The sequence below is a fragment of the Natrix helvetica genome, assembly GCF_964273705.1.
Source record: "Natrix helvetica genome assembly, chromosome: 5".
Classification (NCBI taxonomy): Eukaryota; Metazoa; Chordata; class Lepidosauria; order Squamata; family Natricidae; genus Natrix; species Natrix helvetica.
The window spans coordinates 78,145,562-78,168,703 of NC_138551.1; the positions used below are offsets into that span (position 1 = coordinate 78,145,562).

Consider the following 23,142-nt stretch of genomic DNA (forward strand, 5'->3'; position numbering starts at 1 on the left):
TTGCAGATTTGATGTACAATCTTCATCGTCTTTCTTATAATCCAGTGAATTAGTGGAGTATCTGCCTGAACCACACTGCCAAATGCAGCCTTGATGCTCTGGACTGAGAATGTTTCAACTCCTTTTGCCTAGATAATAGTTCCTGCATTTTTCCATCATTTTTTCCGTCCTATTCCTTACTCAGCATATTTTTCGGAGTATAAAACGCACCAAGATTTTGAAGAAGCAAATTTTAAAAAAAGCTTTTGCACTCTGCAGACCTCCCCAAAATGGCCCGTTTTTCATCAAAAAAAAGGGTATGCATAGACTTTAGGAGGCTTATAGATTGCTCCTGGGAGCTGGGGGGGGGGGGCAAAAACGAGAAAAAAATGGTCCATTTTTCACTCATTTTTGCCCTCCCCAGCCCGCAGGAGCACTCTGAAAGCCTCCTAAAGGCTATGCACAGCCATTTTTGCAAAGCGGGTGGGGTTTCAGGAGGCCAGAAAATGCTGTATTCAGTGTATAAGACACACCCAGATTTTCACCCTCTTTGAGGGAAAAAGTAGTGTCTTATACTCTGAAAAATACGGTAATAGGAACAAAATTAGTAATCCCAGACTTTACATATTTCTCAGTGAAAGGCTAGCCAGAGTTATATATATGAAGTGGGTGACTGGATACATTTGAATAATAAATAATGAAATGAATAAACCTTGCCTTGTGGATCAGCCTGAAAAAAGTTGGGCTGCTCTAATGAATAGCAGTGAGCTGCAGTGTTTGTATGAAATCTGAAGCATGTCTTCTTCTTAGTACCTGATCAAAAAATTGACCTCATCTCCCTGACATTGAGCTTATTCTACTGCTCCTATCAGTCACTGAAGCTAGTGGAAACTCCTGGGACATTTTGTTTATTTGATTTTTATCCTGCCTTTATTAGTTTATTAAAAGGACTTACATACTTTATTAGTTTATAAGTAATTCATGACACTAAACAGGGCGTCATGAACAGGGCGGCCCCGCAGGCCAGATCTAAGTACCCTGCGGGCCAGATCTGGCCCACGAGCATTGAGTTTGACACCCCTGTCCTAAGGCAAGCATTAAACATACAAGAATTGAAATCTCTACAATTCTCACTTCCTTGACTTGTCTGTTGCATGGGACTTGACAAACTGACAGCTGCTGGCATGAAACTTAGAAATACACCTGGAGATGTTTAGGTTCTTGGCTATATTTTATTTCAAGTGTTGCTGCTTGTTTACTTTTATAAGCACATGGTAGGGTGTGTAATTAGTTCAAGCGTTTCAGGATAAGTCGGTGTTTTTCAAACCTGGCAACTTTAGGTTGTGCTGGGAGTTGAAGTTCACACATCTTAAAGTTGCCAAGTTTGAAAAAATACTGGTGTAAGAGGATCCATTGAATGCTTTTCCCAAGTTGGATTCATCACTGGTTGTGTTTGTAGGAAGTGTGTTGGCACATATCCTTCCATCTTACCTAGAAAAGATTTAGCTGCTGGAAATAGGGGGTCCATATGTGCACACAGTATTTATCCTGTTCTTAATTGGAGTCAAACATAGTAGGAACCAATTTCACAACATGGTGATATTTCAGACATGTGTTTATCCATGGTAAGAAATGCTAGCGTTCCTCAAATATTTATCGTTAGTTCCTTGTAATCTAAGGTTAGACACATATTTTTAAATATATACATAAACATTTATGGATCAGGTCCTCATCTTCTGCAGAAAAGGAAGCTAGTTTGGCCATCTTTTGACAAACTTTAAAAAAATAAGACAGGAAATTTCAATAATCTTAGACTATGGTGACCAGATTAGTCAGCAGAGTATTGTCCCTTGTTTGTTAGCATTCAAGTGCTTAAAATATCTTCAGCTTCCTTTTTTAAAAAAAAATGTAATTCAAAGTATTATTAATGCCTTAAAACTAGACCATCTGAAGATGTATCTTCGCACGCGAGACACTGACCATTTATTGAGATAACCACTTGAAGTCCTGTTCTAGATGCCACCATATTTGGAATCTGGGCAGCCTTCTCCAATGTAGAACGTTTCTGGAAGTATCAGTATTATTATTCTTTTACAAGCTTCTATTCCAACACCAAGTTAAAACTATGGGATTCCTTCCTTCCTTCCTTCCTTCCTTCCTTGATTTCAGACAGTTTTTTATGATGAGTAAGTGAGAGGATTCATAAGTTGCTCAACCAATCATGTTATTCCTCTGCTCCTATTTATATGCACTGTGTTACTTCAGTGTGTCTTAGCTCCAGCGTGCCCACAGGCCCGGAACTGCCATTCTGGGGGGTGGGGGTGGAGGGTGGGGGGAGAGAGAACTGCCTCCACAAGCAATCCAGCTGAGAATTCTCCATAACTCTTCATGACTGACTGCCATGTGGTTTCCACTGAGAACATTCCATAACTGATAACTGACTCAGAACAATCCATGACTGATTGCCGGGTGGTTTTCACTCTGGGTCACGAAGTGATGGGTGTGTGCACGCGTGGGGGTGGGGTGATGCCTAAATACCAATTAAAGTATAAAAGGTAGTGAGGAGCACCGGATGTCAGTTATTCATTGCCTTAGTACTTTGTTGGTCCGTTCGTGCTAGAGGAAGATAAGCTGCATTTTCAAACCGTCTCTGTGTTTGGCTGTTTTCCTTAACCCTTCGGAACATGACAGTGTGTTTGTACCGCATGGGGGGTGGGGGTGTTGTGATTGTTATAGCTGTAGAGCCTGTGCCATTCTTGTAATTAAATATTCTTCTAGAGACTGGTGCTTTGCTTTGCTACCTTCCCAGTTATTACTATTTTTAATTAAAAGAATCTAAACAAGCATTAAAGTCAAGTGGCGCAAAGAGACTACTGGGCACCAATAAAAACGGCTCCAGGCACGAACTTGCTCACTAGCACCATGCTGCCTATGCCTAGTTTACACAAATGCCGTGAGTTGTACATTTTTAGCTAAATGACTATAAATATGATCATTCGCAACTAAGAGTAACATTTAAAATGTAAACCACTCGTTCTACTTTCTTGGCTAAGTTTCAATGTTTGAATGTTGAAATTAAGCCAAATGTCTTTGTTCCTATAACGACATATTTTAGAAACCCCATAAGCGAAAAGAGCTGTGCTGCCATATGAAAATAACAAATCTATATTAAAACCAAGTAAACAAACTCTTCCTTGAGTTAAGGTCAGTTCCCGAGGACTATATTTGCTTGCTTTTAGAAATTGATAAGACCGCTCAACTTTACTATAACTCTGGGTGACATACAGTAAAAACAATCAGGCAATGCAAATAAAATACAACAGAAAAAAATCCTTCCCAATGGCACTAGTTGTTTTTTCTTGGTAACAATCCAGAAATAATTTGCTACAGCCTTTTTCTTGAATATTTTCTAGGCTGTAGATTTCCTAGTGGTCTGTTTTCCAAGCAATAACCACACCTAACTCAGCTCCACTTTTTCAAGATTAGCCAAGGTTAGCTTGGTCCTGCTCCCTCTGCTAGAGAATGCAATTTTTCTTTTCCTCTTTGGATAGCATGCCAAGTAAAGGATGAAAGCAGCCTTTCATCTAAAAAAGGATGTAGTTTTATTAGACCAATTTAAGTTCAATTGAAGGGATGTGCTTTGGAGTGCTTCATCACCCCAAAATAAGGAGTAAGGGCTACCTTTGTTCTTTATGGCAGAGTAAATGAGATTTTTTAAATTTTAAATTTAATTTAATTTCAACTGAATTATTAAATACGGTAGCTTTAGTCATCTTCCCCTTCTGGCACATTAAAACAGACAAATTTGATAGCATCTTTAGAAAGGATCACACATCCAAAGGTCAGATCCAAAGACAGCATAGCCAGGAAAAAAAGCCACAGAGCCTGAATTTAGTTACAATCTTAATTGGAAACAAAGCAACCAACAAGACTTTCTCCAGTTCTGGAAAGCCTTTCAGTTAAACGAATCTAATGTAAATATGTTTGCACCAATGGTGGGTTCTGGATCCTGTTCAACCGGTACAGTGTTGGAACAGGCTCGGCGTCACCCACATGGATGCGCGCAACATTGTATCTGCCTGCGACACCTCTGCAAGACTCTGCGACGTTCCAGCTGCTCGGCAGAGCGTCGCGCAGGCGCTGTATGCACCAAAAGCTTAAAGCACAGGTAAGGACCTCGGGCAGGTGGGTGGGCCCTCCGGAGCCCCGTACTGGAACGGTACCCAGTGCTCCGGGCAGGCTCCGGTATGCCCATACTGGGGCGTACCACCTGCAACCCACCACTGGTTTACAGTCCCTTGAACATCAAGCTGCTTATAAAGTACCAAAGATTTATATATCTTGGCAAAAATATAAAGAGATGGTAGATAAGGAGCTCACAAGAGATGGTAGATAAGGAGCTCTGACCACAATCAACCACGGATTTCTAAATAGAAACTCTTTTCTTTTCTCTACCTAAAATGTGATTTCTATCTCCTTTATGAATAAGGATCCACATTTCTGTTATTATCTAAGCGCCTTAGAATCTCGACCATTGTTTGAAAACAATTATTCAACATTCTCTATTAAAACATAGTGTCAAGGCTTCTTAAAATATCAGTGACAAAGGAATAAGGAGGAAATGTGAACAGAGGAAAAAAGTGGGTGATTTCTATTCTTTCTTTTCTTCCTTCCTCCAGGCCCTCCCCTTTAAAAGTCTCTCACTCCACCTGGGAGCCAACTCATTTAAAAAACAAGCCCTACCATGAATCCTATCATCTGAGAGGGCTCTTCTGTTTATCCTTTATGTGCCTAGGCCCTAGACACTGCCTAATTTCAAACACCATGGTTTATTAGCCTCAATGGCTGCGTTCACACAACACGTTATGCCTACAATTGAATCAACTGCATTATGGCTGAGGGAAATGGGGAGCCCAGCCACTGCAGATTTATGTCCCTGAGGACACATTTGTCTTTTAATGCATTGCTATCTAGATTTAAGACCTCCAATCCTCTTACAAATTAGCCAGACATGACCAGCTCTCAAAGCACACACACCCTCTACCGGCAACTTCCTTTTAAAAAAGAAACGTTACTTCAAAACAATAAAATAGCACTCCCAAGGCGAAGGCTTATTTTTGCTCTTGAACAGGAGGGGTTTTCTTTTGTGTGTCCCACCCCTGCTCCTCTCCCCCCCATCCCTCTCCCCCCCCCCCCCCCCGTCCCCAGCAACTGAACATCCATTATTATTTTCAGAAGCTCAACCTGGAGAATATTTTAAAGAGTATGTCACACACCATTTAATGCCCAAAGTAGATGTGCTAGGTGGTGACTAAGGCCTCAACGGTTACCTGTTTGGCTGTACTGCATTGTGTTTTAGTCCAAATAAACATTCCCCCCCTCTTTCTGCAACCTAAAAACTCTTGTCAGACATTTCAGAATGGGGTTCTTTTTACTTTTAATTTTAAAAAGGTGCTGAAGTGCCATCTAGTGGAGGTTTCTTTATCTCCTAATTCAAACTAAACCAGAGAGACCCAGACAAAAATCAGTTAGTCGCAAATTCAATTCCAGAAGCAAACATATCAGATCTTATTTGATGAACTATTGCTTGAGTTAGAGCTCAGAATGAAGCGGGGCCACCAGCTCAGTCTAACAGTTAACTGTGCATAGACCCAACTAGCTCAAACTTGGAACTGTTAATTATCTAATACTAATTATTTTCCAAGCTATTATTCAATGCTGATTAATTTCCCTCTTTATAGAAAGACAAAATGCATTATTTTAAATGTATGCATAAGCAGAATTGAAAGAGCAAGCAAGAATAGGGCAAAAAGGGATAGCATAGCAACCAACTCGACATCCAAGTCTTATTGGTTGACAAGAAATCAGGACAAGAACCAATGGATGGAAACTAATTTAAGGAGAGAAGCAACCTAGAACTAAGGAGAAATTTCATAACAGAACAATTGATCAATTAAACGATTTGCCTCCAGAAATTGTGAGTGCTCCAACACTGGAAGTTTTTAAGAAGAGATTGGAGAATCATTTGTCTGAAACGATATAGCATTGGACTAGAAGACCTCAGGGGTCCCTTCCAGCTCTATTATTCTGTTATTCTGATAAAATATTGAAATATTATTGCCACTGGTCTCTGGTATCCCCACCTTATTGAGAAAAAGTTAGATTTCGCCACTGCTTCAACCATAGAGTTGTTGAATTACAGATAGTCCTTGACTTACAAGTTCTTTTAGTGACCGTTTTAAGTTACAATGGCACTGAAAATGGGGCGTTGGTTCTTACCTGATATGCCTCTTCTCCGGGCAGGTGGAGACAGCGGTCATGCATGGGTTAATTCAGTCAGTAACCAATAGAACTGAGTCTACCAAAGTGATGTCATTGTCCCTGAGGAGCATGCTCTCGCTTTTCTTGACTAAGGAAATAAGTAGACTGCTGTGCTGTGAACAATCGCTTTCCTTTCAGTGACTACACAACATGCTCCCAGATCCTCCCTGTGAGGTAGGCCAGGACCGTAAGGGTGGGGATGACCGCTGTCTCCACCTACTCGGAGAAGGGGCGTATCAGGTAAGAACCAACGCCCCATTCTTCCAAGTTGGTGGAGACAGCGGTCATGCATGTGACGTACCAAAGCTGGCGTGTCCCCGGGAGGGCATGAGACTGGCCGATGCATATCTGTCCACCTTGTAATGTCGTATAACCGAATTAGGAGTAGACCAGGTAGCTGCCTTGCAGATTTCTTCCACTGAGGCCTGCCGTGCCCACGCCTCTGATGTAGCCGCGCTTCGCATGGAGTGAGCCGTAATGTTAGGTGGAGGAGTGAGATGGTGCATGCTGTAAGCTTGAGCAATGGCAGACCTGATCCATCCTCCAATCATGGATGGAGAAGCTTTCAGCCCCTTGTTGGTAGGGTGGAAGGATACGAAGAGGGCTTTGCTGCATCTGAAGACCGCCGTCTTGGCGATGTAGACTTTTAACGCCCGCTTGACATCTAGTTTGTGCCATTTGTGCTCCAGCCTGTGAGATGGAGCAGGGCAGAAATTTGGAAGAGTGAGGTCTAGTGAGTGATGGAATGCTGAGTTCACTTTCGGGACAAAGGTTGGATCGATGTGAAGTACCACTCGGTCTGGGTGAAATACACACAAGGCCGATCGGATAGAAAGGACCGCCAGCTCTGAAACCTTCCATGCCGTTGTTATGGCCACCAAAAAGGCCGTCAAGTGTGAGGTGATGTAAGGTTGCCGACCTGAGAGGTTCAAAGGGCGGGTCAGTAAGGAAGTCCAGGGCTTTGGTCAGATCCCAGGAGGGAAAACGGTGAATGACAGGGGGGTAGAGATTGGATGCCCCTTTAATGAATCTGCAGACGTGAGGGTGCAATGAGAGGGGTTCATCACAATGAAGAGATAGAAGAGAGAGCCGATACCTGCCACCGTAAAGTGTTCGGGGAAAGTCCCTTATCAAGACCCTGCTGCAGAAAGTCCAGAAGTTGGGATACTGACGCCTTCAGAGGATCTACTCCTTGGGCCCGGCACCAAGCTACAGAGGTCTGCCATGTAGATTCGTAGATCCTATTCGTAGCTGGACGGCGGGAGGCCTGAATGGTATTGATTACAATCTCGGAAAGATTATCCGCCCTCAGGACCGCCCGCTCAGCCTCCAAGCGGTTAGGTGTAGCCAGCGCAGGTCAGGGTGGTGGAGGGAGCCCTGATTAAGGAGGGCCGGAATCATTGGTAGAAGCCACTGAGGTTCCACAGACAAATAGATCAGGTCTGAATACCATGGTCGGTGTGGCCAATTGAGTGCGATTAGGTGAGCTCGGCCTCTTCCTCTATCACCTTCCGAATTACCCTCTGAATCAGGGGGAAGGGAGGGAATGCGTACAGGAGACAGCGAGGCCACCTGCACCTTAGGGCGTCCGTCCCTTCCGCGCCTGGTGTCCTGTATCGAGACAGGTACCTGGGCAGCTGGTGGTTGGATGCAGCTGTAAAGAGATCCAGGATTGGAGTCCCGTACCTGGATGACAGCTGAAGAAATATGCGGCGATTCAGGCTCCACTCTGCTGGGTCGATCATTGTGCAGCTCAGCCAGTTTGCTGTGGTGTTGTCTGACCCCGAGATGTGCTCGGTGTGTAGGGAGAGAAGGTTGGCTTCTGCCCAAGTCCCTAGGTGAAAGGCACACTCCATGAGAGACACCGCTCTTGTCCCCCCCGGCGGTTGACATGCGCCTTGGCCGTAGTGTTGTCCGTCCGGATCAGCACGTGGGTGTTGTGAAGGGAGTTCTGGAAATGGAGGAGGGCCAGGTGGATGGCCTTTAACTCCAGCCAATTCATACTGTGGGATAAGTCGGAGTTGGTCCAAAGACCCTGGGCTACTTGATTCCACAGGTGAGCTCCCCAACCCTTAGACTCGCGTCCGTCGTTACCACGAGACGCGGAGGTTCCCTGACAAGAGATCCCTGAGCTATGGCCGGGGAGATCCACCAATCCAGAGAGCGCTGAACCTCTGAGTCAGGCTGACTTTCACTAGGGAACAGCTGCTGTTAGTCTTCTGGAATGGCAGAAGAAACCACTGGAGGCAGCGGCTGTGAAGCCGTGCCCAAGGGACGATGGAGAAGCAGGAGACCTTCTTCCCCAGCAGTTGAGACAGCTGAAGAAGAGGGACCCATTGTCTCCCTCGTACCTCCTTGGCTAACTCCCTGAGACTGCTCTGGCGGTCCTGAGAGAGGAAGACTTTACCTTGAGAGGAGTCTATGAGGGCTGCCAGGTGCACCAGGCGAGACGTGGAGACGAAGTGACTTTTCTCCTGATTGTTGGAGAACCCCACGTCTTGAAACACCTGAAGGGTGTCCTGGAGGTCCCTGAGGGCGAGATCTGGACAACAAAAGGATGTCGTCCAGGTAGCAGAATATCCGGATGGGCATGGCCCGCAGATGGGCGGCTACGACTGAAAGAACCTTCGTGAAAACCCTCGGGGCTGAGGACAGCCCGAAGGGAAGGGCCTGATATTGGAAGTGGTGGCCCGGATGTACGAAGCAGAGAAAACGTCTGTGATGCCTGTGTATGGGCACGTGGAGGTAGGCCTCCGTGAGATCCACTGATGTTAGGAGATTGTGTCTGCGAACACTCTCCAGAATTGAAAGGAGAGAGTGCATTTTGAATCTCCTGTACCTGATGAATTGATTTAGAAATTTTAGATCGAGGATGGCCCTCCAGCCCCCCGAAGACTTTGGCACGATAAAGAGTAAAACCCCCGCCGTTCCTGGCCTGAAGGCACAGGTTGAATGGCCCGAATGTGGAGCAGATGGAGAACGGCCTGCTCTACCAGGAGCCTTTTTTGAGGGTCCCTGGAGATTGGGCACGCGACAAAGTGGTTCGGAGGGCTGGAGCGCAAATCTAGAAGAAGGCCGAATCTGATTGTGGACCTGACCCACGCGTCATTGGTGATGTCGTCCCAACGATCCGCGAAGGCAGCCAGACATCCTCCTATTGGGAGATTCTCCGGGCAGTCACTTCTGCCTCTTAAAGGAATGGTTGGAATTGTCCCTGAAAGGCTTTCTGGGCTGGAATCTCTGGTTGTTCCTGCCTGATCTATTGGAGAAGGAGGGGGTCTATCTGGGAGGGGCCTGTCGTTGCGGACGGGAGGTGGAAGCACCCCCATCCTGGCCATGAAAGGGCTGTCTGCGGTAAAAGGATTGGCTCCAACCTTCCTGCTTTTTAGTGGCCGGTTGAAGGACCTTCCTTTTATCCTTGGACTCTACCAGAAGGGGCTCTAATGGAGGACCAAAGAGAAGTGATGAAGAGTAAGGAGAGGAAGCAAGTCTCCACTTGGCCGCGCTTCGGTCTGCCACTGTTTTAGCCAGAGAAGCCGGCGGGTAGAGATGGAAGATGCAATGGCTTTGGAAGCAAACCGGGCCACATCCAAGGAGGCATCTGCTGTGTATTCTAGGGCCACCTTAATTTTGTTAATGTACCTGCAAGCTCTAGAATCCCTGGCTGGAAGGCGAGCTTGATGTTGTCTCAGCCACAGGAGCAGAGCAACTAAAGAAGGAAGCAGAGGTGCCCGCTCTAACAGACCAAGCTGAGGCCTGATGGCCTTTAACCAGAGTTTGTTCTATTCTCTTGTCCTCAGGTCGCAGCGTTTCCTCAGGAGCTGCTGAGGCTGCGTTGGGAGAGGAAAGGGCAATGATAGGTAAGTCAATAGAAGGTACCTCCAAAGCCTTGGCGAGGTCAGGAGAGACATTGTACAGGCGCTTATCCGAGGCATTGGGGAGGGGTGCGGTACCTGGAGATGCCCATTGATTCTGGACAACATCTATGAAGAACCGTGGTGATGGAATCACCTCCTTCTCCATTGTAGGCTGGGTGAAGAGCGGATCGGTGGTGTCAACCTTGTCTGCTTCCGCAGTCTGAGTCGTCCTAGGAGAAGGAATGCCTGCGATATTTCTGGCCTTAAAAAGGAGAGAGTGAAAAACAGCAGGTTTAAACAAACCGACAAAGGGAGGTGGATCGGGGGGAAGACCCTCATCCTCTGATAGATCTGAGTCTCTTGTCGGGCGATCCTCTCCCCGAGACCGACTGTTGGTTGGAGGTGCCGGGTAGGTCGTTCGACGAAGAAGCCGAGAGATCACCATCCCTGTGTCTGGAGCTAGAGGAAGAAGCAGACCTGCGAGAAGCAGAGTGATTTGAGGACCTGCGTTTAAGGCCAGCCACAATACCACATTCAATGGCCTCAGAGATCATATCAGCCATGCCTGGCGAGTAAGAGCGGCGATGGTGTGTGTGTGTGGGGGAGAGAAATATCTTCCTGGTAGAGGGGATCCTCATCAGGGGTAATGCTCCTGCCACAATCTGAATCATCCCCACTGTTGGCCAAAGCCTCTGTGCCCCTAGCATCCTCGGGCTGCAGGATTGAGGCAGCAGGGGAGATGTCATCCTCCGAATCAGATGATGTCAGGAGGAGGGCTTGAATGGACAGGCATCTGGGCCCGAAAAATGCAAGGCTCAGTGTGCTTAGTCTTGGACCTGTCCTTCTTAGCCGGGGCCTGTGAGGCCCTGTCCTCCTCACGAGGATCCTCCACGCCCCCCTGGTTAGGTCTTGGATCCTTGGGAGAGGGCTCAATGGTCTCCTCTGGAGCAGGCCTGCGCCTTCGGCCCCTAGGAGCAGGGGACTCGGTGGTGGGGGCTGGATTCACGGAGACTGGAGGCAGTTGAGGCCCAGGGATAGGAGAGGAGGCCATAGCCAGTACTCACAGTTTCTTGCTCTTCAAAATGGCCACTGGACAATTTTCGCGCCCAAACAAAATGGCCACTGAGGCTAAAGAGCCTATGGGCTAGCGCCACCAGGTAGCCGAGGCCGCGATGCAAGTGTGGGCACTGAAGGCCCTGCGGCAAGGCTGTGGGGCCAAGGGCGAAGCCGCGGAATGGCAGCGGTGGCCGGAGCGTTGATGGCGAGGCGTGGCGGCAGCAGTGGCGTTTTCCAGCTGCGAGGTGGCTCCACGTGGCTTTTATGAGCTCTGCAGCTTTTGGAGGCTCCTGGCGGCGGCGGCAGCAGCAGTGAGCAGAGCAGGCGGCAAGGCAGAGGCCTTGCGTTTCCTCGCTGAGGAGCAAACTGCAGACAGTACCGCTGCTGCTCCAGGAAGTCTTAAAACCCGAAGGCAATACAAGGCAAGCCTCGCTGAGGCGAGGCAATACTCTCCAGCCTCAGGAGGCTATTGAGAGTAGTTTCGAGCTTCAGCCGAAGCTTAATCCGAAATCAATTTAGATGAAGTAATTTTGTTAGTCGTTTTGAGAAAAAAACCAATTAAAATAGTCAATTATTCAGAATTGTTTGAAGTAGAAAGCGATTAGCACAGCCAGTTCCAATCGAACTGAGTCTAAAAAAGCGGGAGCATGCTCCTCAGAGACGATGACATCACTTTGGTAGACTCAGTTCTATTGGTTACTGACTGAGTTAATCCATGCATGACCGCTGTCTCCACCAACTTGGGAGAAAAGTGAGTTGTGGCCATTTTTCACCCTTATGACCATTGCAGCACTCCCATGGTCACGTAATCAAAATGTGGACACCTGGCAACTGCCTCATATTTATGACGGTTGCAGTGTCCAGGGGTTATATGATCGCCTTTTGCGACCTTCGTGTCATTAACTTAACAACTGCAGAGATTCATCTTGCAACTGCAGCAAGAAAGGTCAAAAAATGGGACAAGACTCACTTAGCAACTTTTTCACTTAGCAACAACAGAAATTTTGGGCTCAGTTGAGGTTTTAAGTCCAGGAGTGCCTGTAAAGGCCCAGGGCCTTATAATGACCAGAATGTTAACAGTAGTTCCCCCAGGACCTATTGTCAAGTTTAACAACTCAAAGTCTAGAAACATGGCTTGTTTTAAAAATCTTTCCAAGCCAAGGTCATGAAGATGCTAAGTTCCACAACCGAGGAATATTTGGGAGCATTTATTTATTTGATTTACCTTCTGCTTTTTATTCAGGAGTTTACAGTAATACCGTAATATGGTAGCATATAGAGCATTTCCTCCTTCTATCTTTCTTACAATATCTCTGTGAGATAGGCAGGACCAGGGGTCAGCAAACTGCGGCTCCGGAGCTGCATGTGGCTCTTTCATCTCTGCTGCGGCTTCCTGTCGCCGGTTGGCTCCACAGTTGATAGGGCTTTTGGTTAGGACAAGTAGAGGAAAAATGACACCATGCTAGGAGGAGACTCTATGGTGGAGGAACCGGACTTCTGGTCGGCTTCAGAATTGAATGGGGGGCTTCCGGTTAGGACATTTGTGGCTCTTTCAGTGTTTAAGGTTGCCGACCCCAGGGCTGGACTAAGACAGAGTGACCTGCCCAGCATTATCCAGTAAGCTTTTGTGATTGCGTGTGTATATGTATCTGAGTCAGTTTTTGAATCCCTGCAGTTTTTTGGGGGGAAGGTTTTTCAGGGGTGATTTCTAAATGCCTCCTTCTTATGGCTGAGAGGGATTGACTGGTCTGAGGTCACCCAGCTGGCTTTGTGTCTAAAACAGGGCTAGAATTCCTGGTTTCTAAATCACTACACTAAACTAGCTCTCTTTGTAATTGAGAATGGACTAAAGTCAGATTCATCCCAGTTCTACTCCAATGTCTTAATCGTTATACCATACAGTTAAAATAGGAGATTGAGCCTTGTGTAATATGGCTTTTGAAGAGACTACATATTTTAAAAAAAAAGACCATGGGCTCTTCAACATATTTTAATTTCCCTTCGCTCATTTGTACAGCAATATCAACAAAATCTACACCAAAATTTTGAAAAGTAGCAGTTACAGCATTGATAAGATATATAAAACAATTCTATACATGACTATCCATGAAAAGAATATTGCTATTTTTTTTTCATTCGAAGCCGTCGTTTGATGATTTCATGATCGGTTTCCTTTTGATCCTCAAAGATCTAAAAAAAAATAATAATTAAAAAAGTTTTCTAACCAATCAGGTACGCAGATACTACTTGGTCAAAGTGTGAGAATCAGAGCAAATTCTTTCTCGGAACAATAAAGAAGAAGCTGAACCTCCCAGGTTTACAAGAGGTTTCAAGTTAGAGAGGCCAGCGATCAAGTAACTCTGGTGCCCAAATAACTGCATGATGTTCAATTAAACTTGATACACGGATGACTTACCTCTGGTAATACATCCTGGGAGTGTGTGTGTGTGTGTGTGTGTGTTCCTGCATAACTCTGTAACACCTGGGCGTTAAGGAGAGTGAGTGCGGCGTCCTAGAGTGACAATTGCTTGTGATGTCATGGGAGGGAAAAGGGAGAGCTTGTGCCGTTAAGGAGAGCAAGTGCGGTGTCCTAGAGCGGCAATTGTTTGTGATGTCAGTTCCTTCGCAGCTTCCTCTGGAAAGCCAGCCATGACATTCACCCTCCAGTGGACCAATGGGGAAGCGCCTGATGGATTTGGGGCAAAGTGCCAGGACCGTAGACAGCAGGGGAAAGATGAGCGCATGGGACGTGGGAGGGAGAGGGCAGGGATGATGGGCAATCCGAATAGGAGGAAGAAAGGCCCGTCAATTGAACAGGGGGCTTCTGGTTAGGACCTTTGTGGCTCTTTGAGTGTTTGGTGTTCCCCCATTAAAAGTGTGACTTGACCTATGGTTTAACATGTGTAAATGCAATCGTTACGGTTTAGCATTTTAAGCTAATTAGCTTAGGACCTATTTCAACAAAACATAGTTAAAGATTGAGATAACTGAATTGCTCTGAAACATTAACCAGTGATTTAATTGGGTGATTATTATCTGTTTTATTTGTACCTTGAGCAAACCAGAAACATATGTGACCTCCTCCAGCACAGCTATAAGGCATATCTGGATATTGGGATCAATAAAGCTTCTAAACCAATTAGTATCACTAATCTCACCTAAAAATAATAAAAACAAGCCAAATGCAAATACAGTTAATGAACTTTGCTTGCTCTTCTCGGCTTCATTTATGATTAAGCTGTTTACTTTTAAGTTGGATATAATGCTTCATTCGGGTTGACCCATATCAGGACTTTATGATTTTGTGTTAACCTTGCAGTTGAGAAGTGAGGCAGGACGTAAGTTTAAGGAGTACTGAGTATCTGATATATAATCAATACATCTTATTCAAGCCAAAATAATGACAGCTTTGAAGGCACGACAGAAGTGGGAAATGGTGATTTTGCTGAAATCCTATTGTTGAGGATAAAGATTAAGCCTCTCAACTTATGCACATTTACTTTGGACAAACCCACTGGACTGTACAGACTTCAATTAAGTAGAAGTACATAAAATAATACTAAAGAGAGGGATACAGTTAAGGAGAACAGACATGGAATGCAATAGGAAATGCATCTGTTTCAGTTATTCCCAGAAGATGGCAGGGATGGGCCAAATAATAATGGAAAAATTTAAAAACAAAATCCTAAATCTATGTTGTCTCTCTATACAATATACCAGTATCATAGTCTATAACAGTGATGGCGATTCTATGGCACTTGTGCCACAGGTGGCACGCGGAGCCATTTGTCAGGGCACGCGAGGTGCTGCCCTGTCAGCTGGCCAGCGCGCATGCGCACGCTGGCCAGCTGAGTTCACCTTTTTAAAAGCCATTTTTTGCCCTCCCCAGGCTCCAGAGGCTTTATAGGAGCCTGGGGAGGGCGAAAAGAGCCTCCCCCGCCCCCCTCCGGAGACCCTCCGGAGGCTTCAGGGACCGTCCGGAGGCTTCCCTGAAGCCTTTGGAACGCTTAAAACAACCCTCCGAGCAAACCGGAAGTGACTTCCGGGTTCCTCGGAGGGTCGTTTTAAGCGTTCCGAAGGCTTCAGGGACCGTCCGGAGGCTTCCCTGACGCCTTCGGAGCGCTTAAAACGACCCTCCGAGCAAACCGGAAGTCACTTCCGGTTTATTTATTTATTTATTTATTTATTTATTATTCGTATTTATAGACCGCCCCCTCTCCCGAAAGGGACTCGGGGCGGTGTACAGTCACTAAAATGCATTATAAAATACATACATAAAACAGTTAAATAATTAAATACGTAGGTGGAGGAGGTTGCAAGACTGTATATAGAATAATAAATATAGTATATTAAAAACTCTAATAACCCAGGAGTTAAAATATTACCCAAAATTACCCATTAAAATATATCCACCGGGAGGTAAAAACTAAGAATGTGCCAGGCCAGCTAATCGAAACAGGTGAGTCTTTAATTTTTGACGGAAGGAACGGAAGTCAGTGGTAGTTCTAATGTCGGGGGGGAGGTCATTCCAGAGGGTTGGGCCCATCACAGAGAAGGTCCTACCCCTAGGCGTCGCCCGCTGGCACTGCCTAGTGGACGGCACCAGTAGTAGTCCCTCCCTGTGAGAGCGGATTGGTCGTAGGGATGTGTGCGGGAGGATACGATCCCGCAGGTAACTGGGTCCTATGCCATGGAGCGCTTTAAAGATGGTAATCAATACCTTGAAACGCACCTGAAAAACCACAGGTAGCCAGTGCAGCTCGCGCAGGAGAGGTGTCACGTGGGAGTATCTTGAGCTCCCCATAATCACCCGCGCGGCTGCGTTCTGGACTAGCTGTAGTCTTCGGATGCGTCCCAAGGGAAGCCCTATGTAGAGGGCATTGCAGTAGTCCAGGTTTGCCCGGAGGGTTGTTTTAAGCGTTCCAAAGGCTTCAGGGAAGCCTCCGGACGTTCCTTGAAGCCTCCGGAGGGCCTCCGGGGGGGGGAGGCTCTTTTCGCCCTCCCCAGGCTCCTATAAACCCTCTGGAGCCTGGGGAGGGCGAAAAAATCATGTAAAAATGTGGGGGGGGGTCACACGTTGTGCGCGCATGCGCATGGGGCGTCGCGCATTGCATTATGGGTGCGGCACGCCCGCACACGACCCCCCCTGCGCTCCCCCCCTTGTTGCACGCGAGCCAAAAAAGGTTCGCCATCGCTGGTCTATAATATCTATCTGTCACCTATTTCTCTGCCTTTCTTTCAGAGAAACCTGTAAAATTGATTTAATATAGAGGTAGTCCTCGACTTACAACAGTTTGTTTAATGACCGTTCAAAGTTGGCCTGAAAAAAGTTGACTTACGACCATTTTTTGGACTTACAACTGTTGCAGCATCCCCATGGTTATGTGAGCAAAATTCAGATGGTTGACAACTGACTCGTATTTCTGACGGTTGTGGCGTCCTGAGGTCATTCGATCCCCTATTGCGGCCTTCTGACGAGCAAATGGGGTAGCCACATTCACTTAACAACTGTGTTACTACCTGAGCAAATGCAGTGATTCACTTCCCAACTGTGGCAAAATAGGTTGTAAGGTGGAGCAAAACTCACTTAACAATTGTCTCGCTTAGCAACATAAATTTTGAGCTCAATGGTGGTTGTAAGTTGAGGACTACCTGGTAGTACAAAATCCTAAAGCTTATCCCCCTTGCCAAACAAAAATATGGTAACTCCTGCCATTGCCCTCATCTTTGACCTAACCTTATTTCTTCTGAGCATCATGAGCTTTTTTATAACATCATTTCTATAACATGTCTCTCCCCCCCCCCACCCCCAATTAGGTATAATTTCCATCTTTCAAAAGGCTGTACACTCTGAATTGATCAAAATGCTTTGTGGAATCACTCACCACAGGCCCAGAAAATTCAACGGGAGTAGAAATATTGGTTGAGTGCAGCTTCCGCTTAGCTTTCTTGGGTTTGTCATCATTTTTCTTAACAGTTTCTTCATCAGTAGATTTGGGAGATTTCATTGTTGCCATCAGCTTCTTTGCTGGAAAGGGAACAGTAGGAAACATTTGTTTTTAAATTCAAAACAGTCCAATTCTATCTTATTTGCTCTATTTGTATCTAGACCGGGGGTGGTGGGGGTGGGGGTGTTGAATTGCATTCTGTGAAACTCTAGCATTGCATTAGAAGTACATGCAGTTCTCTTGAGAGACTCTGATTTAGACCATCAGTGAATCAAAAAGTTTAAAGACTAATCTTTTCTCAATTAAAATTCTTCCTTTCTTCTCCTGGAAGTCATCTTTAAAAGTCATGATTCCTACAACTGAAATTCATTCAACAAAGGGGAAAATCTTGAAAGCAATGTTTTGAGACAATGCTTTTCAACTTTGGCAACTTTATGACAGGTGGGTTTCTCCTCCCAGAATTCCCCAGCCAAGGGAGGGAGGCAATGAGAGGGAGAGGGCGACCACAAATTGCCAATATGTGGTATGTGTACTCTGCCCCTCACAGTTTTATGTTGAGCATTACTGGTTCACTCTCACCCAACTGCATTTTCTGCCTTCCTTATGCGTATCTTTATAAATAATTATATGTACATTCCATTACCTACATGCAGTCCTGCACATTTTCTTTAATATGCTTGATTCTCTGACTCATTTTATCCTGTAGGAAGTTAGCACCCACCCCTCTCCTAGAAAAATGAGATATTTTAGGAAATATTAAAAGGGCAGAATATTTCCCCTAAAAGAGAGGCAGAAACTCATCCCCCGCCACCTTTGTTAATGGGCCATTAAGGCCTGGGCCAGTCTATTCTACATAACAAAGATCTACCTCCTTCAAACAGAGCCATAGTAGGAATTGCCCAAAGCCCTTCATGACATCATCACTCAGCAAGGCTCAACCAAACTTGGGACTCAAAACACAACCTAGAAAGCTATCCCTGCAGGGCCCCATGTGAGTCTGACAACCAATCAGAATACAAGCTCAAATTCAAAAGCCCAGAGAGGGCATAAAACCCAGGCACTCTCAGCATCTCTCCCCTTTTGGCCTAGGACCTCAAACCTGTCCACCATTAAACCATCTTTCTAAGCAGTCTCCATGTTTCCAGTGTCTTTCTCCCCATTTGGAACTCAGGTGGTCATTTCTTCCAACAATCCTAAGCAAACTTATGACACAAACAGTGTGACCTTGGTGACTTTATAGCAGTCATGTCCACGTGAGAATTTGAAATCTGATCTTCCTTGTTTTTAGTTCAACAATTTATCACACCATATTTTTAAGATTTACAGAACCTTTCTATGAGGTATGCAAAGATTCTGGATTTAAAATTGTTCAAGCTCAAAAACAGACCCTTCTCTCAAAGAATCTCAAACCTTCTGGAGGAATCTAAAGTCAAAATGACACTGTTTTGAATTCAAAATAAGGCTGGCTTTGACACTTCCAGAATTGTCAAGGCAGCGTTTGGAAGGTTTCCAGTAATTTTGGAACAGCTGATTCAAACTCAAGAGAGAACACGTTGAACTTGAAGTACTTTACAGGCTTCTAGAGGCAATCACTTCAGGAAAGGGAAGCTCTCCAGTTAAAACCTGTCTCTAAATGAGGTGAGGCTGAAACTAATTAAATTAGTCCCTCCAGCAAAGTATTACAAGCAATTAAAAAACACCCCAAGAGCACAAGTGATGCCCAAAATGGAGTTCTTCAGCTGTGTAGTTTAAATATCAACCATCTCTTTTAAAATATGCAGTCTTTCAGAGGGAACAAGGGAAATAATTCCTAATTGCCTCACATTAATGGAATAAGCTTCTTTGTTTTGCTTACCTGTAGTTTGTATGATTGCAGGGGAATTCTGCAAGAGATTGCCAAATTTGTATAGGGTTCCACCTGGGGAGGCTGTGGATTGTATATTTGATGCATGTTTATTTCTTAAGGAATAATTATTTCTGAGAACGACGTTAGGAGGAGCAGTCTAAAGCAATAGAAAACATTAAAACATATTTGAAACATTTTATTCAGGAACTAAAGACATTTGCTAAATTATATTGTCCTTTGTAAAAAGTATACCTGCATCAATTTATTACCATGTTTTGAACATTAGCTATTGAACTTAGTTCTCACACATATTTCCAATATATTAATACATCTCTACTTAAAAGAATTGGAGTTCATTTGTGTAGTCCTTGTCTTATTCCTTAGTAGCTCTACATTGCCTAGATGGTTTACAGCTACTGCTATTATCTCTGCTTTGCCCAATCTGAGCAAGTCTCCAGATTAGTGGTGGGTTCCGCCCGGTATGGCCGTACCGGTAGTAGCCAGGAGCAGCTGACAGGGTACCGTTACAGTGGCTTGTTTGGCCCACCCACCCGCTGGTGTTCCATACCTGTTTTTAAAGTAATCGGCCAATTGCGCATGCGTGCACAGTGTGCGGCGCCTGCATGAGCTCTGACAAGCAGCTGGGTGTTGCAGGGGCATTGGAGTGTGCATGTGTGTACAGTGCATGCACAAACAGGATGTGCGGCCCCGTGAGCAGCGTACCGGTAGCAACGGGGAGAGGAACCCACCACTGCTCCAGATGTCTGGATTTCGTGACCCAGAATTCTCAGCTTTGTTGGTCAGGGAATTCCCAAAGAGTCCAGACAACTGAAGGTCATAAAAGTTGAAGTAGGCTGACCGTTCAAGTAGGCTAAAGGCTTAGATCAGGGGAGTCCAAACTTGGGAACTTTAAGACTTGTGGACTTCAACTCCCAGAATTCCCCAGCCAGCCATGCTGGCTGGGGAATTCTGGGAGTTGAAGTCCACAAGTCTTAAAGTTCCCAAGTTTGGGCACCCCTGGCTTAGATAATGAAGACTGGCTGTTGATAGGTTAATGAAAAGCACTTTGAAGCAGGGTGGATTTGATTTAAATCAAGTTGATTTAAGTCACGATTCAAATCATGATTTAAATCACTAATAAAAAGGCTTGATTTAAATCAACTCGACTTAAATCATGCTTTTTAAAGAGCCACTGTCATCTCTATCCTGCAGCAGCTCCTTCTCTGACCTGCTTTGACTCACCAACAGTCCCACTATTGCAGAATAGACAGCCTCAGGCCACATAACAAAACTCCATTTCATGCTGAATAAACTAAATTATTAATGTACCTTAAACAGAAACTATCTTTAAATAGATTTTTACCCTAAAAGCATTTTATTAAAATAAATATGATAAAAATATTTTTTTAAATCCGATTTTAAAAAAATTTAAATGATTTATTTTTTTAAAAAATCATCAATTTTTATTCACCTTGCTTTAAAGCACTTTGCATGTGTACTTTGGATAGGAGAAAAAGATAATCACCCTGTTTCCTTGAAAATACGCCTTCCCGGGATAATAAGCCCAAACGGGCTTTTGAGCGCATGTGCTAAAATAAGCCCTCCCTGAAAATATTGCAACACAGCAGCAGCCATGAGGTGACCACGCTCGCCACCATCTCAAAAATATTAAGATGAAATAATAAGGAAAATGAATGAACACATGGTTGACAATATAGAATAAGACCTTGTTTTCTGTTTATCTTTTATATTTTGTTTTTAAGATTGTAAAAATTGTGAGTGTTGGATGGGTTTTTATCACTAGTATGGGAGCTGCCAAAAATTTTTTGTATATCCCTATACCTTTTCCCATGTATGTGTAAAAACCAATAAATTTTTTTGGAAAAAAATAATAATAATAAGACGTCCCCGAAAATAAGGCCAAGCGCTTATTTTGGGGAGTCAAAAGAAAATAAGACCCTGTCTTATTTTCGGGGAAACATGGTAGTTGTTAGAAGAAAAGAAACAGCCCATTACTCTGGCCTATTTAGGGTTAGCTAAGGTAGTGTCCTTTGACAAGTTATCTCCTTTTTATCTGCAATATAACAGAATGTCAGTTGGTCTTACCTGAACTGCAGGTCTCTAGGTTCCCGTGGGAGGAGTCATTGATGGGATATTCTCATACCCCATTTGCCTTGAGACTGAGGTTAAATTTAGGCCACTCCCCTCTGCCTCACTTCCTGGCTCCCAGTTTATCGAAGGTCAACGGTATAAGAGAAATCTGGTAGGAATGGTAAGGAACAGCAAACAGAACGCAAGAACAACAACCAAACCAGTCAAGAACCGACCCGACCCAATACAACAAGAACGCTCAGGTACTTCCCGCGTCAGCACCCAATTGGGATGGGAAGTGATTCCTCCCACGGGAACCTAGAGGCCTGCAGTTCAGATAAGACCAACTGACAGTCTCCTAGGTGATCCCGTGGGAGGAGTCATTGATGGGACATACCAACGATCGATGTCCCAGGGAGGGAATCAGAAGCCTGAGCCTCCCAAGGTTCTAACACTCTCTGCAGAACCCGCCTACTGAATGAAGCCTCCGCCGAAGTGTAAGTAAGCATCCACCCGGTAATGTCGAATGAAAGGCGTAGGGGAAGTCCAGGCTGCCGCCCTGCAAATATCCTCTATGGGTGCCTGGCTTTCGCGGCGATGTTGTCTGTCAGCACCAGCAAGTGCTTCCCCTTGACCTTCTCCTTGAAATGACGGAGGGCTAGGTGGATCGCCCTGAGCTCCAGCCAGTTGATGTTTTGACACAAGTCAGAGGCCAATCAACGTCCCTGGACCAGCTGGGAGTCGAGATGTGCCCCCCCAACCAAAGAGACTCGCATCGGTCATCAACACCAACCTGTCTGGCTCTCTGAATAGAGCCCTCTTTGTCCATGGCGGGAGACGTCCACCAGTGCAGAAACAGACGGACTTGGGGCAGAACGGGAATCTGGAACGTCGCATCGCTGGCACCGTCCCTCTGGTACGGAAGCAGCAGCCATTGCAGTTCTCTGGAGTGAAGTTGAGCCCACGGGACAATCGCTATGCAGGAGATGCACTTCCCCAGCAAATGCGAGAGCAACACTACGGGGACAGAGTGCGCCTACAGATCTGCTGGACCAGTTGGCAGATACTGTCCCTACGATCTTTTGAGAAGTACACCCTACTGTCCACCATGTCAATGACCACCCCCAGGTGTTGCAAGTGTGTAGAGGGCTCTAAATGGCTCTTCTCGAAATTTACGGAGAAGCCCAAGGACTGCAAAGTCCTAACGGTGAACTGAAGGTCCTTCTTCGCAGTCCCAGGACTGCGCCCCTGAACTAGGACATCATCTAAATAAAATTGAATTCGAATCGGGACAGACCTGAGGTAACCCGCGACCACTGTCAACACCTTAGTGAAGGTCCTGAGGGCCGAAGCCAGACCAAAGGTAAGGGCCCTGTACAGATAATGGACCCCTGCATATGAAAATCCAAGGAACCTCCTATAGTCTGGTGCAATCAGGATATGGAGATAGGCTTCCGTAAGATCGATGGAGGCCAGAAATCCCCAAGCCCAATCTCTTCGAGGATAGACTTCAAAGAAGCCATTTTAAACTTCCGGTAAGCCAGGCTGGAGTTAAGCAACTTTAGATCTAGAATGGCTCTCCAGCCCCCTGAACTCTTCGGAACTACAAAAAGGTTGGAATAGAAACCAGAACCTCTCTGGTCCTCCGGAACCAGTTCCACGGCCTGAATGTCCAGCAGGTGCTGGATGGCCTTGCGCATAAGCTCATGCTTCATCGAGTTCCCGGAAGAGGAGAAGATCCGGAAACGAGAAGGGAGGTGAGAACGAAACTCCAAATGCAACCCACAACGAACAGTGTGGAGGACCCATTCATCAGAGATGATGAGGTCCCAGTGGTCCACAAAGTGAGCAAGGCGACCGCCAATAGGAAGATCTGAGCCCGGATCATTTATTCCTGCGATAGGAAAGGCTGCCCCCCCCCCACAAAAGGGCCGCTTGTTGGGCTGTTGGTATCGATTCCTATCTCTATAATATTGCCTATCCTCTTGGCGAGGGTACCTAGGGAGAGGGTACCTCTGTTGCTGCTGGTAGTCCTGCTCTGGAG

At 45.6% G+C, this 23,142-nt stretch overlaps 1 protein-coding gene across 2 annotated transcripts in view; it reads right to left on the minus strand.

The window, feature by feature from the left end:
* Positions 1-13,195: 13,195 nt before the first annotated feature.
* KIF20B (kinesin family member 20B) overlaps positions 13,196-23,142 on the minus strand; it is a 122,469-nt gene continuing 112,522 nt past the window's right edge. For both annotated transcript variants that reach the window (XM_081956478.1, XM_081956477.1), the window contains exons 32-34: positions 19,017-19,164; positions 17,099-17,241; positions 13,196-13,403 (exon numbers count right to left, since the gene is read on the minus strand). In XM_081956478.1, the coding sequence (XP_081812604.1) occupies positions 13,335-13,403; positions 17,099-17,241; positions 19,017-19,164 (360 nt within the window). In that variant the 3' untranslated portion in view covers positions 13,196-13,334. The remainder of the gene's footprint in view (positions 13,404-17,098; positions 17,242-19,016; positions 19,165-23,142) is intronic.